Source organism: Ceratotherium simum, chromosome 7, assembly GCF_057802395.1.
Source record: "Ceratotherium simum simum isolate JZ-2026a chromosome 7, ASM5780239v1, whole genome shotgun sequence".
NCBI classification, from domain to species: Eukaryota; Metazoa; Chordata; class Mammalia; order Perissodactyla; family Rhinocerotidae; genus Ceratotherium; species Ceratotherium simum.
This window is the reverse complement of record NC_141906.1, coordinates 83,846,673-83,861,915: the sequence shown is the minus strand read 5'-3', so window position 1 is coordinate 83,861,915 and position 15,243 is coordinate 83,846,673. Positions and strand designations below refer to the sequence as shown.

The 15,243-nt window shown below is 42.2% G+C and overlaps 1 protein-coding gene across 2 annotated transcripts in view; it reads left to right on the top strand.

Moving 5' to 3' along the window:
* OPCML (opioid binding protein/cell adhesion molecule like) overlaps positions 1 to 15,243 on the top strand; it is a 497,258-nt gene that overhangs the window by 31,404 nt on the left and 450,611 nt on the right. The window contains exon 1 of one of the 2 annotated variants that reach the window (XM_087433941.1): positions 3,646 to 3,746. The exons of the other annotated variant lie outside the window; for it this stretch is intronic. Coding sequence (XP_087290067.1) covers positions 3,676 to 3,746 — 71 coding nt within the window. The 5' untranslated portion in view covers positions 3,646 to 3,675. Of the gene's footprint in view, positions 1 to 3,645; positions 3,747 to 15,243 lie in introns of those variants that run through there. 2 annotated transcript variants of the gene reach the window in all.

The following is a 15,243-nucleotide window of genomic DNA, read 5'->3' as shown; positions in this document are numbered from 1 at the left end:
GTAATTTTCTTTTTTGTGTTGTCCTTGCCTGGTTTTGGTATCAGGGTAATGTCAGCTTCGTAGAATGAGTTAGGGAGCTTCCCCCCCTCCTCAATTTTTGGAAGAGTTTGAGAAGGATAGGTATTAAGTCTTCTTTGAATGTTTGGTAGAATTCACCAGGGAAGCCGTCTGGTCCTGGACTTTTATTTTTGGGGAGGTTTTTGATTACTGTTTCGATCTCCTTACTGGTGATTGGTCTATTCAAATTCTCCACTTCTTCTTGATCCAGTTTTGGAAGGTTGTATGATTCTAAGAATTTATCCATTTCTTCCAGATTGTCGAATTGGTTGGCATATAGTTTTTCATAGTATTCTCTTATAATCTTTTGTATTTCTGAGGTGTCTGTTGTAACCTCTCCTCTTTCATTTCTGATTTTACTTATTTGTGCCTTCTCTCTTTTTTTCTTGGTGAGTCTAGCTAAAGGTTTGTCTATTTTGTTGATCTTTTCAAAGAACCAGCTCTTGGTTTTATTAATTTTTCTATTGTTTTTGGTCTCTATTTCATTTATTTCTGCTCTGATTTTTATTATTTCCCTTCTTCTACTGATTTTGGGCTTTGTTTGTTCTTCTTTTTCCAGTTCCTTTAGGTGCATTTTTAGATTGTTTATTTGAGATTTTTCTTGTTTGTTGAGATAGGCCTGTATCGCTATAAACTTCCCTCTTAGAACCGCTTTTGCTGTATCCCATAAATTCTGGCATGTCGTATTTTCATTTTCATTTGTCTCCAGGTATTTTTTGATTTCTTCTTTGATTTCTTCGTTAACCCAGTCGTTGTTCAGTAGCATTTTGTTTAATCTCCATGTATTTGTGGCTTTTCTGATTTTCTTCCTATAGTTGATTTCTAGTTTCATACCGTTGTGGTCAGAAAAGATGCTTGGTATTATTTCAGTCTTCTTAAATTTATGGAGACTTGTTTTGTGGCCTAATATGTGATCAATCTTGGAGAATGTTCCATGTGCATTTGAAAAGGAATGTGTATTCTTCGGTTTTTGGATGGAATGCTCTGTATATATCTACTAGGTCCATCTGTTCTAAGGTGTCGTTTAAGGCCAATGTTTCCTTATTGATCTTCTGTTTGGATGATCTATCTGTTGGTGTAAGTGGAGTGTTAAAGTCCCCTATTATTATTGTGTTACTGTCTATTTCTGTTTTTATGTCTGTTAATAATTGCTTTATATATTTAGGTGCACCTACATTGGGTGCGTAGATATTTACAAGTGTTATATCCTCTTGTTGGATTGTTCCCTGGATCATTATGTAATGCCCTTCTTTGTCTCTTTTTACAGTTTTTGTTTTAAAGTCTATTTTGTCTGATATGAGTACTGCTACCCCAGCTTTCTTTTCATTTCCATTTGCGTGGAGTATCTTTTCCATCCCTTCACTTTCAGTTTGTGAGGGTCTTGAGGTCTGAAGTGTGTCTCTTGTATGCAGCATATATATGGGTCTTGTTTTTATCCAGTCAGCCACCCTATGCCTTTTAATTGGGGCATTTAGTCCATTGACGTTTAAAGTAGCTATTGATAAGTATGTACTTACTGCCATTTTTAACTTTTTATTTTTGTTTCCTCAGTGTTTAAGTAGTCCTTCTCTGTTCCTTACTTCTTCTATACAGAATTGATGGTCACTTTAGTTTGACCTCTGTCTGAAAGCTGTACTCTTTAACTACCCTCCTCCCTCCTTTTATGTTTTTGATATCATATCTAACCTCTTTTTGTGCATTTGTATCCATTACGTTCTAATCGTGGAAATAGATAATTTTTCCTATTTGTGGTCTTCTCTTTTCCCCTTAAATCAGTCCCTTTAACATTTCTTGTAACACTGGTTTCTTGGTGACAAACTCCTTTAATTTTTGCTTATCTGGGAAAATTTTGATCTCTCCTTCCATTTTGAACGATAACCTTGCCGGGTAGAGTATTCTTGTCTGTAAGGTTTTTCCTTTTAGCACTTTAAATATATCGTGCCATTCTCTTCTAGCCTGTAAGGTTTCTGCTGAGAAGTCAGCTGATAGCCTTATGGGGTTTCCTTTGTATGTAACTTGACATTCTCTTGCGGCTTTTAGGATTCTCTCTTTATCTTTAATTCTGGACATTTTGATTATGATGTGTCTTGGTGTGGGCCTCTTTGGGTTTATCTTGTTTGGGGCTCTCTGTGCCTCCTGTACCTGGATGTCTGTTTCCTTCCTTAGGTTAGGGAAGTTTTCATCTATTATTTCTTGAAATAGATTTTCTGCCCCCTTGTCTCGCTCTTCTCCTTCCGGGACACCTATAACACGGATGTTAGTGCGCTTGATGTTGTCCCAGAGGTCCCTTAGACTGTCCTCACTCTTTTTAATTCTTTTCTCTTTTACCTGTTCACCTTGGGTAATTTCTTCTAGTCTTTCTTCCAGCTCACTGATCCGTTCTTCTGTATCCTCTACTCTGCTTTTGAGTCCCTCTAATGAGTTTTTCATTTCCAGTATTGTATTCTTCATTTCTGATTGGTTCTTTTTTATATCTTCCATTTCTTTGTTGACATTCTCACTGAGTTCATCTATTCTTCTCCCCAGATCAGTGAGCATCCTTAACACTCTTACTTTGAACTCTCTGTCAGGTAGGTTGCTCATTTCTGTTTCACTTAGTTCCTTTTCTGGGGTTTTGTCCTGTTCCCTTACTTGGAATGTATTCTTTTGCCTCCTCATTTTGCCTCTTTCCCTGTGCTTGTGTCTACGTGTTAGGTAGGTCAGCTACGTCTCCTGCTCTTGGATAGGTGACCTTATGTAAGTGATGCCTTAGGAGGCTTCCAGTGTGCTTCCCTCAGTTCTCAATGTTCCAGGGGTGGCCCCTATGTGGGCTACGTGTGTCCTTCTATTGTGGCCTGTTAGCTCTCCCTATAGGCACCCAGGGAGGCTGAGTTATGCTCCTGGCCAGCTGTTGTAATGCTCAGCTGCTTGTAGTTGTTGTGGGCCCTTCAGTCTCTTTATCAGGTGTGGGAAGCCCCAGCACAGTTGGCTGTAAGTTCTAATACCACATTTGTGTTGCAGTATTTCTTTTAAGTGAGTAGGCCCCCAGTGTGGCAGGTTGTTAGGCTCAGGGCCTTACAATTGCTGTAAACCTCTAGCCTATTAGGTCTCTTGTCAGCTCTCTGAGGATTGCAGCTGGGTGGGGCTGGCCTCAGGCACAGGAGCACCCAATTGTTTCAGGCTTTGGAAGGTGGGGCAAACCTCCTATGTGGGTCTTTGAGAAGCACAAGTCTTCTGCAGCTGACAAGCCCTGCCGCCCACAGGTCCACACACACAGTCAACACAGTCCTGCCCCGTGTGAGCGCCCCGACCTCCCCAAGCGGACCCAGTCTCTCCACGGCGGGAGCCCCACACACTCCGCCACCACCCCACACTCTCCACCCGCTCCTTGTGCACACCCTGCCCCGCTCAAGTCAGCTCAGTTGCCAGGCTGCAGAAAATCCAGTCACCAATCTATGCAGGCCCACACGTTGCCTGAGGGCTTGTTGTTAGGTGGGGCCAGTCCCTAGGGTGGGCTGCCTGCCTTGGCTGAGCTGGATTAAATCGGTGCTCTAGCGGGTGGAGCAGACCCTGGGCTAGCAGGTCTCAGGGAAAACTCCAATGGCGTCTGTGTCAGCACGCTCACACCAGGCCACAACAATGGCCGCCGCCAATGTCCCAGTCCCTGGAGAGGTCTCACCCCTCACCGAGATGCACTCAGGGCCTATTAGGTGAGTCTCTTGTCACCAAAGCAGTGTGCACCTTTCTTTCTGGTGATTTTAGGATGCTTTCTGGAACGGGTGAGTTTGTGCGCGGGCCCTTTAAGAGCCAGTTTTAGTTTCTTTGTGAACCGGGTTTTCTGGGGGTGCTCCCCAATGCTTTAGTAGCAGGCAAGGTCAGATATTATGCCACTGGTGTCGATTGTGCTGGGTCCACAAAATGCCCACAGCGGGGGTGCTCCCCGGCTCAGGGCCCCGCGCCTCCAGGGAGGCTGCGTACCTGTGAGCTGCTCCCGGGCGGCCGTGAAGCTGGCGGCTTGTGAAGGCGGCGTTTTTCCTCTCCGGAAGGGAGTCTCTGCCTCTTCCACCCCAGTTAGGATTGTCCGTTGTTGCAGGAGTTCCTCTCATCCAGTTTTCAGTTCTGTCTCAGGGGTAATTTTTCCACGAGTAGTTGTAAATTGGCTGTGTCCACGGGAGGAGGTGAGTTCAGAGTCTGCCTACGCCGCCATCTTGACGCCGCCTCCCTCAAGCCATATTTCTACCCTTTGAATGGCCTTGTGGTTAAAGAGGCCGTGGAGTGTGAAGACAGAGGTGAAGGATCCCACCATCATGCATATGACACCTAGACTCTTGGTACATTGTGTGGCTAGACAGTCACTTGAGGTGGTGTCTTTGCTGTCAGGTGGTGCCCACTGCTCTCTGGGTTTGACTTTCTTTTCCATATCATATCAATGCTTACTCTTAGGAGAGTTACCAAAATATCAGGAAAACTCTCCTCAGGATGTCTTGAATGCATGAAAAGTCAGGACATTTTGCCAATTATGCTTTGATTAGGAGGTCATAAATTCCAGCTTTCTTCTATTGTGTCTCTTCCTGAATCATGGAATGACCATTTGCAGCATCATTCTGGTCTCACAGAATTGGTGCCTTATCTCCTGGTTATTTGGCATCCAGGAGACTGGGGCACATATTTGTTGCTCGAATGATCAATTTCTAGCTGTTGAGGTAGTCAAAATTATCTTGTAGTTTTTCACCAGGGTTGAACCTGCTCATTATCAATGGTGGTGGTTGAGAGGAAGGGAGGAAGTGATGATATTGTTTCCATGCAGACTTCTGTATGAACTGGTAGAAGAGTATTAGGGGGAAATGTAGGATTTCTGGAGTCAGAGATATGGATGTGTTTCAGCTCTAATATCTAGATGAATAATCTTGGATAGTTGCTTAATATTCTTGGTTTCAGTCTCCTCATTTTTAAAATTTTGGGTTTGTACTAGATGATTTCCATCATGCTTTCTACCTTTACATTTTATCATCCTTCCATTTTTCTCCAAGTTAGCCTGGATTTTTGTCCAGTTACTACCATTATCTGGCTCCTGGCATGCAGCTACAATAGTAGTCCTGAAGGTGTATGAGGATGTTGTGTAGAGAATATGTAGTGGAAACAGTAATGAACTGAAAATATAAAGATTTTGGTTCTCCATTAAGCTCCATCGTAGTGAAAATGAGCTTTATCTTCTCTGTGTGTGCGTATATTTATATTTTAAACTATCATAATAATAATACCCGATTCCTACTTCATAGAAATATTGGTAAGAGGCGATCATGTGATGAGGAGATAATCTCTCACTCACATAGTAGGGATTAGTCCCCAGTAGCCATGCTTGAGGAGTAGTGACGGAAGAATTTTGATGAATATGAGGAAAGTGACACCATGCCACCACACCAAGAGGGTGCTCGGGGCTACCCACTGTTTGCACTCTCCCACCGTGGAGATTTTGGAATTTCCTAGTTTATCCTGTAACATCCTTGCATTCAACTCTGCCTCTAGCTGTATGAAATTCTGAGACTCTCGACCATGTAATTAACTTCACATCTGAAAAGCCGCTGCTCTGCCAAGCTCCAGGTCCCTGCCATTGCTTCAGGCTGCTCAGGGGCCAGGCCTGCCCACGTGGGCGCAAATGGCCAGGGAGTCTGTGCCGAGGCCCCCATTGCCCCCGTACCACTGCTAGGCCCAGCGCCCGCAGACTGCGTTTGGGGACGCAGCTGATTCTTACCTTTGTCCTGTGGTGGCTTTAATTGCAGTGAAAAGAGCTTATTGAAAGCAGTGCTCTGAGGAGGAGGGCCTTCTCCACCAGGATTTCACATGCAGGAGTGATTTCTATTTTCAGTACCAACTCTCTCGATGGAAATCTCTTTCTCCCATGCTTACTCTCTGTCTGCTGAATAAAAATTCTCCACACAGTGATAGTTAAAAACATCAATTAACTCTAAAACAATTATTATTTTTTGAAATGCCATTTTATAAATGTAATAACACGACACAATAATCCAGGGTTATTTAACAGAGCATTTACCCTGAAAACAGTCATTACTCTTTAAATGCAGTAGACTCTAGGAGCCTCTTAACACTAAATGGCAAGTGAGGCAGAAGCAATATTGTCAGAAATGGTGCATACACTGCATATATTAACAAGAGAAGGCTGGCGATTGCCCGGCCCACTGGCTGCCATTTTCTTGGCATTTCTTGGGCCCCAAAGCTTTCCTGCTCTTAGTGACAACAGTCGACACTAATGTGACAGGCTGACAGTTGAAAGAAATGCCCTGTGAAGCATTTCCCCTCATGCGACCACCCCATCACTCTTCCACAAGGGATTGAAATATGATGTAGTGCTCAGAAGGGAGGCACTTCTTGTAAGTTCTGTGGGACAAACCACAGATGGCAACAGTGGAAGGGTTGGTGATCTTGTTATTTAATGTCCCATTGGGTTGTAGGTGTGTGGTCATCTCCCTGCAACCTTTGGCACACAGAATACAGCTTTCCTGGCCTAATGCATTTCTTTTCATAGGAAATGCCTCATTCTAGATTTTTAACTAAACCTGAACTTTGCTTCTATTTTTGGACCTAAAGAACACATAAAAGTGTTTTGACCTACATGAAATTTCTATGACACTCAACACTTGAGGTCTAGGGTTGCATCTGGAATCATTAACAAACCATTAGACTGGCTATTTCTTAAAAGAGTAGGTGTGTGAGATGTGGAAAAGCCACCCCTCCACCTAGACCTATCTGCCTGTGACTGTTCACACTGTGTGGCAGAGAGACTCCACAAGGTTGCATCTGAAGGTGCTTCTTGCCTGCAACTCGGCCGTCTGTGGCTGGCAGTGACATTTCTGTCTCTGAGGTGTCTGCCCTTCTGAAGAAGAGTGATTGAGCAGTGATGCCAGAATGGTGTTCTAACTGGGGTTGACGGGGCTGGGGACACCTGTGACTCATGTGGCAGGGAGCTTGTGTGGATTGGATTCCTCAAGCTCACTCCCTTGGTGAGTTCAGGTATCAAGGCCTTTACATTCTGAGGCTGAGTATTCTTAACTCATTTTGATCCCCAAAATGAGATGTCTAGCGAGTCCAAGTAGAGTCTGGTTTAAGAGACTCCCATTAATATGAATGTGCAAAATTAGATGCAATTTTATTGTACATAGAAATCAATTAGTTAAGTCTTTCAAACCAAGCAGCATCTTGTCCTTGTGTCTACAGTAAAGAAAACAAACTGGCTGGTGAGAATAGATGGGACTGTGTCAAACAAGGGAGGGTGACCGCGCTCTATCGTTCTGGACTCCTTAGTCTGCGTAAGCTGAACCAGCGTGGGAGCTCTTACTGAAGAGTCTGCAAGGCTGACTGGAAAGCCTTGAGAGAGCTTAGCAGCATAGACTTTTAGTGAAAGAACAAAACTTAGAGTTCATATACACTAAATTTTTTAAATTTAAAAATAATGTATATACAAGGACCCAGAGAGATTAAATGACTTGTCCAAGGTTAAACAGCTAATTAGTGGCAGGGGGTCCTGAATGTGGGGCTCCTGGCATCAGGCTTTGTGTGTACATGTGTGACCATATGTTTGTTGGGAGAGGGTTAATTTCTTTCATTATTTTTTTATTGATGTTTTAATAGTTTTTAACATTATGAAATTTTGGGTTGTACATTTTTGTTTGTCCATCACCATATATATGTGTCCCTTCACCCCTTGTGCCCACCTCCCACCCCCATTGCCCCTGGTAACCACAATACAGTTTTCTCTGTCCATGTGTTGGTTTATATTCCACATATGAGTGAGATCATACAGGGTTTGTTTCTGACTTACTTCACTTAACATAATACCCTCCAGGCCCATCCATGTTGTTGCAAATGGGATGATTTTGTCTTTTTTTATGGGTGAGTAGTATTCCATTGTATATATATACCACATTTTCTTGATCCAATTGTCAGTCGAGGGACACTTCGGTTGCTTCCACTTCTTGGCTATAGTGAATAATGCTGCAATGAGCATTGGGGTGCATAAGCCTCTTTGGATTGTTGATTTCAGGTTCATTGGATAGATTCCCAGTAGTGGAATGGCTGGATCATAGGGCATCTCTATTTTTAATTCTTTGAGGAATCTCCATACCGTTTTCCATAGAGGCTGCACCAGTTTGCACTCCCAGCAGCTGTGTATGAGGGTTCCTGTTTCTCCACATCCTCTCCAACATTTGTTGTTTTTTGTCTTGGTGATTATAGCCATTCTAGTGGGCGTGAGGTGATATCTTAGTGTTGTTTTGATTTGCATTTCCCTGATTATTAGTGATGTTGAACATCTTTTCATGTGCCTATTGGCCATCTGTATATCTTCTTTGGAGAAGTGTCTGTTCATTTCCTCTGCCTATTTTTTGATCGGGTTTTTTGTTGTTGTTGTTCAGTTGTGTGAGTTCTTTATATATTATGGAGATCAACCCCTTGTCAGATGTATGTTTTTTTTTTTTAAATAATTTTATTTATTTATTTATTTTTCCCCCCAAAGCCCCAGTAGATAGTTGTATGTCATAGCTGCACATCCTTCTAGTTGCTGTATGTGGGCTGCGGCCTCAGCATGGCCGGAGAAGTGGTGCATCGGTCCATGCCTGGGATCTGAACCCGGGCTGCCAGCAGCAGAGCACGCACACTTAACCGCTAAGCCATGGGGCCAGCCCCTCAGATGTATGTTTTGCAAATATTCTCTCCCAGTTGGTGGGTTGTCTGTTCGTCTTGATTCTGGTTTCGTTTGTCTTGCAGAAGCTCTTTAATCTGATAAAGTCCCACTTGTTTATTTTTTCTTTAGTTTCCCTAATCTGGGTAGGCATGTCATTGGAAAAGATTCCTTTATGGCCAACATCAAATAGTGTGTTGCCTATATTTTTTTCTCTTCTTTTTCTAGCTCTGTTAGGTGTAATTTAAGGTTGCTTATTTGGGCTTTTTCTTGTTTGTTAAGGTGGGCTTGTATCGCTATGAGTTTCCCTCTCAGGACCGCTTTTGCTGCATCCCATATGATTTGGTATGGCATATTTTCATTTTCATTTGTTTCCAGATAGTTTTTGATCTCTCCTTTAATTTCATCAATGATCCATTGGTTGTTCAGTAGCATGTTGTTTAATCTCCATATTTTTGTCACTTTCTCAGTTTTCTTTTCGTGGTTGATTTCCAGTTTCATAGCATTATGGTCTGAAAAGATGCTTGTTATGATTTCAATCTTCTTAAATTTACTGAGGCTTGCTTTGTTTCCCAACATATGGTCTATTCTTGAGAATGTTCCATGTGCGCTTGAGAAGAATGTGTAGTCAGCTGTTTTTGGATGGAGTGCTCTGTATATGTCTACTAGGTCCATCTTGTCCGGTTTTTCATTTAAGTCTACTATTTATTTATTGACTTTTTGTCTGGATGATCTATCCATTGATGTAAGTGGGGTATTAAGATCCCCTACTATTATTGTGTTGTTGTTAATGTCTCCTTTTAGGTTTGTTAATAGTTGCTTTATGTACATTGGTGCTCCTATGTTGGGTGCATATATATTTATAAGTGATATGTCTTCTTGGTGGAGTGTCCTTTTTATCATTATATATTTCCCTTCTTTGTTTCTCTTAACCTGTTTTCTCTTGAAGTCTACTTTGTCTGATATGAGTATGGCAACACCTGCTTTCTTTTGTTTGCCATTAGCTTGGAGTATTGTCTTCCATCCTTTCACTCTGAGACTGTGCTTGTCTTTAGAGCTGAGATGTGTTTCCTAGAGGCAGCATATTGTTGGGTCTTGCTTTTTAATCCATCCTGCCACTTTGTATCTTTTGATTGGAGAGTTCAATCCATTTACATTTAGGGTAATTATTGATATATAAGGGCTTAATGTTGCTGTTTTGTCACTTATTTTCTGGTTCTTTTGCATTTCCTTTGTTTCTTTTCCCATTTGTTTCGGACTGCCAATTCAGTTTGGTTGTTCTGTCTTTTGACTCTTCTAGTTTTCTCTTTGTTTATCATATGTGATTTTGTTTTGATTATTTGTTTAGTGGTTACCTTGAGGTGTGTGTAAAAAATCTTGTGTATGAGATAGTCCATTATCTGATGGCCTCCTATTTCCTTATACTAAGTCAATTCAATCACTTTCCTCTTCCCCTTCTAAGTCATTCTTGTTATACCTTATTCTATCTTGTGTTGTGGGTGTGTTTACAGAGATGAGGTTAAATTTATTTTTGGTGAATTCCTTCCTTTGATCTTTGATTTTGGTATTTAAGTGGTTGCTAACCTATTCTGGTAAAGATCTACTATTTTTCTGAATTTGTCTCCTATTTTTCTCCTTGCTCCAAGCTTTGTATTCCCTTTCTCTTCTTTTTTTCAGGCCTGAGAGCCTTCTTGAGTATTTCTTGTAGTAGGGGTCTCATGGCCATGAACTCCCTTAGGTTTTCTTTATCTGGGAAAGTTACTATTTCTCCATCATATTTGAAGGATATTTTTGCTGGATAGAGTATTCTTGGCTGAAAGTTTTTGTATTTCAGTATTTTGAATATATCATTCCAGTCTCTCCTAGCCTGTAAAGTTTATGTTTAGAAATCTGCTGAGAGCCTGATGGGAGTTCCTTTGTACGTTATTTTTTGTTTTTGTCTAGCTGCGCTTAATATTGTTTCTTTGTCATTGACTTTGGCCAGCCTTACCACTATATGCCATGGAGTGGGCCTTTGCCTGTTGACGTATTTAGGTGATCTGTTGGCTTCGCTTACTGGTATTTCCTGCTCCTTTCCCAGATTTGGGAAGTTCTCAGCTATTATTTCCTTGAATAAGCTCTCTCTTCCTCTTTCCCTCTCTTCTCTCTCGGGAATACCTATAATTCTTATGTTACGTTTCCTAATAAAGTCAAATATTTCTCGGAGACTTTCTTCATTTCTTTTTAGTCTTAGTTCTCTCTCCTCTTCCATCTGGAGCATATCTGTATTCCTATCCTCTATAATGCTAATTCTTTCCTCCATATTGTCAGCTCTGTTCTTTAAAGATTCCAGATTCTCCTTTATCTCCTCCATTGTGTTCTTCATCTCCATCAGCACTGATTGGTTTTTCTTTATGATTTCAAGAAGAAATCATTTCAAGAAGAAAATTATGATTGTGAAGAAACTCCTAATCTCATTGAATTGTTTGTGTTGTCTCATATTTCGTTGAGTTTTTTTATGATAGCTATTTTGAAATCTCTGTCATTTATGTTATGGATTTCTGTGTCTTCAGGGTTGGTTTCTGGGTGCTTGTCATTTTCCTTCTGGTCTGGTGATTTCATGTACCTTTGCATTGTGGTTCCTGTATTGGCTTTGTTTTTCCTTATCCTGGAAATAGCTGGTTGCAATTCCCACCCGCCGCCACTCTGTGGGGGTAAAGGGTTGTGTGATCTGAGCCCCTTGCGCTCCGCCCTGGCTGTTCACTGCGATCCGCAGGTCACTTGGTCTGGTCTGCTCGGCTGAGCTGCAGGGTCCGGCTTGCGGGGGCGGGGGGGCTCTCTCTTTTGCCCGCTGGGTCCCTGGCGTGGGGGGCTTCTCATTTGCCCCTCGTTATCTGCTCTCTGGGGTGCTCAGATGTTGATGGTACCCTGTAGCAGTTCTGAGTCCTCTGTGTGGGAGTTTCCCACTGGCTGAGAAAGCCCAAAGAGCTACAGTTTCCCCGCAGAGGGCTGCCCCTCCCCCCTCTCTGGGAGCTGCGCGGACCAGGATGGCTGATCTGATGGGGAGGGAGAGGAGTTCTCCTTACCCTTCCCCACTTCCTCCGGGGCCTCAGCGCATTCTTCTCAGATGTGCGGCAGTGTGGATCTTTCCGATCTTGCTTTTCGCTGTCTAGGATTCCGTTGTTGGTCTGTGACTGTTCCTTTTGTTGTATCTTATCGGGGGAAGAGTTTACGGGAAAGCTCACTCCGCCATGAGGCGGACGTCCTCTTTCATTTTTGTTTTAATAACATCATGGCTCTTTTGTCAATCTCCTGGTCACTAGGCAGGCTACACTTGGTGGGCAGGACTTCATCGTCTTTCTGAAAGTCCTCTTGGTTTTACTCCCATGCTTGTTCTTTTTGTCTCCTAGAGGTGCACACCACTGTTGATCAGGATAACCATCAGCTTCTTTCTGGAAATAGCTAATCCTGGTATCAGACCTCTGACTGCAAAAGATTTCAAGAGACAAACATAAAGTGCCCTATAAAATAGCTGCTAGAGCACTATATTTTTTGAAACTCGTTTATTCAAACTTTTTTTCACTGATTCATTGACTCGTTCACAATCCTTTAGCTAGATGTGGGCCTTCGATGGGTCAGCAGATGTGCTAGGTATGGGGAAACTAAGGCAAATTAGACAAGGCCTCTGCATGCAAGGATGTCACAGGTTAATGGGTAGGTTAGGCGTATAAACTACTGACTTGACTAGAGATGGAGTCACATTTATGAGAAGTTGAATTTCTTGAAGTAGACAAAGAACAAAGTGATGGAAAAGCAATCCAGGAAGGAAATGCACACAGGAAGGAAAAGCCGTGGAATGACCGGAGAATGGGAAACAGCTTTTACTGCAAAAGGAACTGTGTGCCTCTGCTGGGAGCCAGTGCCGTGACTAGATAACACTTTTTGAAGTAAAAGTGGATGGTATTTGGTAAGATGTATTAGCTGGGTGTGAGAAGCAGGAAAATCTGGTTAATAGGAGACTGTTGTCCTATTTTGGATGGACTTTAATGGTTAGAATAGGGCATAGTCATCAGTTCTAGGAAGCAGACAGATTTCAGTTGTCACATGTAGAACTGTTATTGTTGTTACATTGTTATTTTGAATATCTTTTAACATCCTTCATTCTCCATTTGGCTTCAATCCCCACTATTCTCTGTTGCATTACACTTAGCCAGTCTCACTCTGGCCCCTGTAGGCATTTAGGTTTCAGCCAAGGAGATTCTAGTGGGGACGCAGAGGAAGGCAAGGTTTGCCAGCCAAAAGAGATATTTATAAAAAAGGCAACATGCTCCTTTCTGAAAATATCTAGTTCCATTTTTAGCCTCCCCTGAGTTTTCCCAGCCCTGTAACGGGGGCAGTGCTTTTCTTTCCTTTCCTGTAGACTCACTGGCCTTTTCTGTGCAGTAGGAGAACAGTGCTTGTACATGAAGGGTGTGGATTGACTTGCTGGTTCCTGTGCAGCCATTACAAATGGTAAATGAGCCTGATGGAGCAAACAGTCCTTTCCCCTCTTATTGGGCTGCCACCAAACAAAGAATTGACATCACCCAGAGACCCCCCCAGAAAGCCATGTGTGGAGGCAGGCCTTTGTAGAAACCACTTTGGGGCTATACTTGGGGGAACAAGGGCCCCTTAGGGCTGACTGTTCACAGAGCCCTGAAGATAAAACAAAATAGCTTTTTTTAAAGATTTATTTAAGATACTTTAAAAATTGAGTAGAACATACATTTTTAATACTGATTGATATTATTGTAAAGCATTCTAATGAGAATCTGCCCCACGGGCTCTTGCCGACTACACAGACAGAATATTCCTTTTCGTTCCTACCATGACTCATATTTTAGCCATGGACTTATACATTGATGAAAGGCTCCCCTGTTCTGGTAGGGGCAGAGGGAAAGAGAATGTAGAAAGGCAGCAGAGAGAAAAAAAGAAGAAGAGAACAGTGGTATATAAAAGTCACGTTTTAGGCTGCATTTCAAGAAACACTTCCAAAACACAGAAGCTTCATGCTCACGTTCTGAAACATTCTTTGTAGTTTAGAATATATGTGCATTTGAGAAATTGTTGAAGACTATGAATGCTAAGACATGTGTCATTGATCAAATTATAGTTCCCATTTATTGAGAGTTGGCTGTGTACCAGGCAATGACTTTCTACTTTTATATACATTAGTTTATTTCATTATCAAAATGACCATGGTATTATTCCCATTATACAGATGTGAAAAATAAGACTTAGAAACATTTAATAGCTTATCCAAGCTTATATTGCAAGAAAGTGCTAGAGCTAGGATTTATAAAAAGTCAGTTTGAGCCAAAGGCTCACTGTTTTTTTTAAACCTCAAGGCTTTCTTGCCTCTATTGAAGTCTTCCTAAAGTGAAATCAGTCTTCTAATTTTGCGTCATGAAGGTCATTAGGTCCCATTGCTCCTCAGCCTTCCATTTTTGGAAATTATTTTCATAGCATGGTGGTTAAACTTTGGGCTCAAATCAGAAGTGCTTTCCGATCTCAGCTCTGACCTCTGATCTCTTAGAGACACTGGGCAAGTTATATAAAGTCTCTGAGCCTCAGGGATTATAAAATGGGTGTGGCATTGCCACCCACTTCAGAGTAGTGCTGTTAAAACTGTGGGAGATGATCCATCTAGGGCTTACAGAGAACTGTGCGCCGTGGCTCAATAAATGTACACCCAAGAAGGAGCTGAGTTCTGAAGGGAAAGGGAACTCACTTTATAAAGCACGTTCATGGTGTTTCTGAGTGCACCTGGAACTCTGCTGGGCCTCCAAAAATTTTGTCTTATTTTTGAACAGTTTGGCAAACTCAGTCTGTTTTAGGTGCAGAGAAAAACCCCAATCCACACAAATTTGCCCCCTCTGAAAGGGTTTCATTAGACAGGTTTCCCACATGCAGCTCTAATCACCACCACTCAGGCTGCCCTGGAGGGCAGCCTGCTAACTGGGTCAGGATCAGAGGAGTTGGGCCAGCTGCTCCTGGCAGAGTCTTGTGGCTGTCTCCTGCTCCTAAGTGCACGGCCTGGTGCAGGCTTTTGTGGTATTTCTTGCTTTTAAATTTATAGAACCATTAGCCTGGAATCCAAACAAAACACCTAGTTTTAATAGCTTAGTCAGTAGGTGGTTTACCAACGATTTCAAAAACTAAAAGCAATGGTAAGTTCCCAGAGGAGTAGCAGTTGTTGTTTAGAAATAATTCTCCAAATTGCATTTATTTCACAGCGGTCTGAGGTCACAAATTCAAGAGCAATGAGAACTCTATTCAATTAGGCACCTTGATCAAAAGAGATCTGTCAAGATGACATTCTTTCTAAAGAATCAGTTGGGATGGAGAAATAATTTAGCTGCTGCAGTTGTGATTTAGGATTTTTATTATTATTGTACAATTTGTTGGATTAAGGAAGCTGCCCATGGAGGAGTACTGGACAGTTCACAGCATTTGTCGTGTCATCAGATATAAATGCGTCCTCCTCTGTTTGG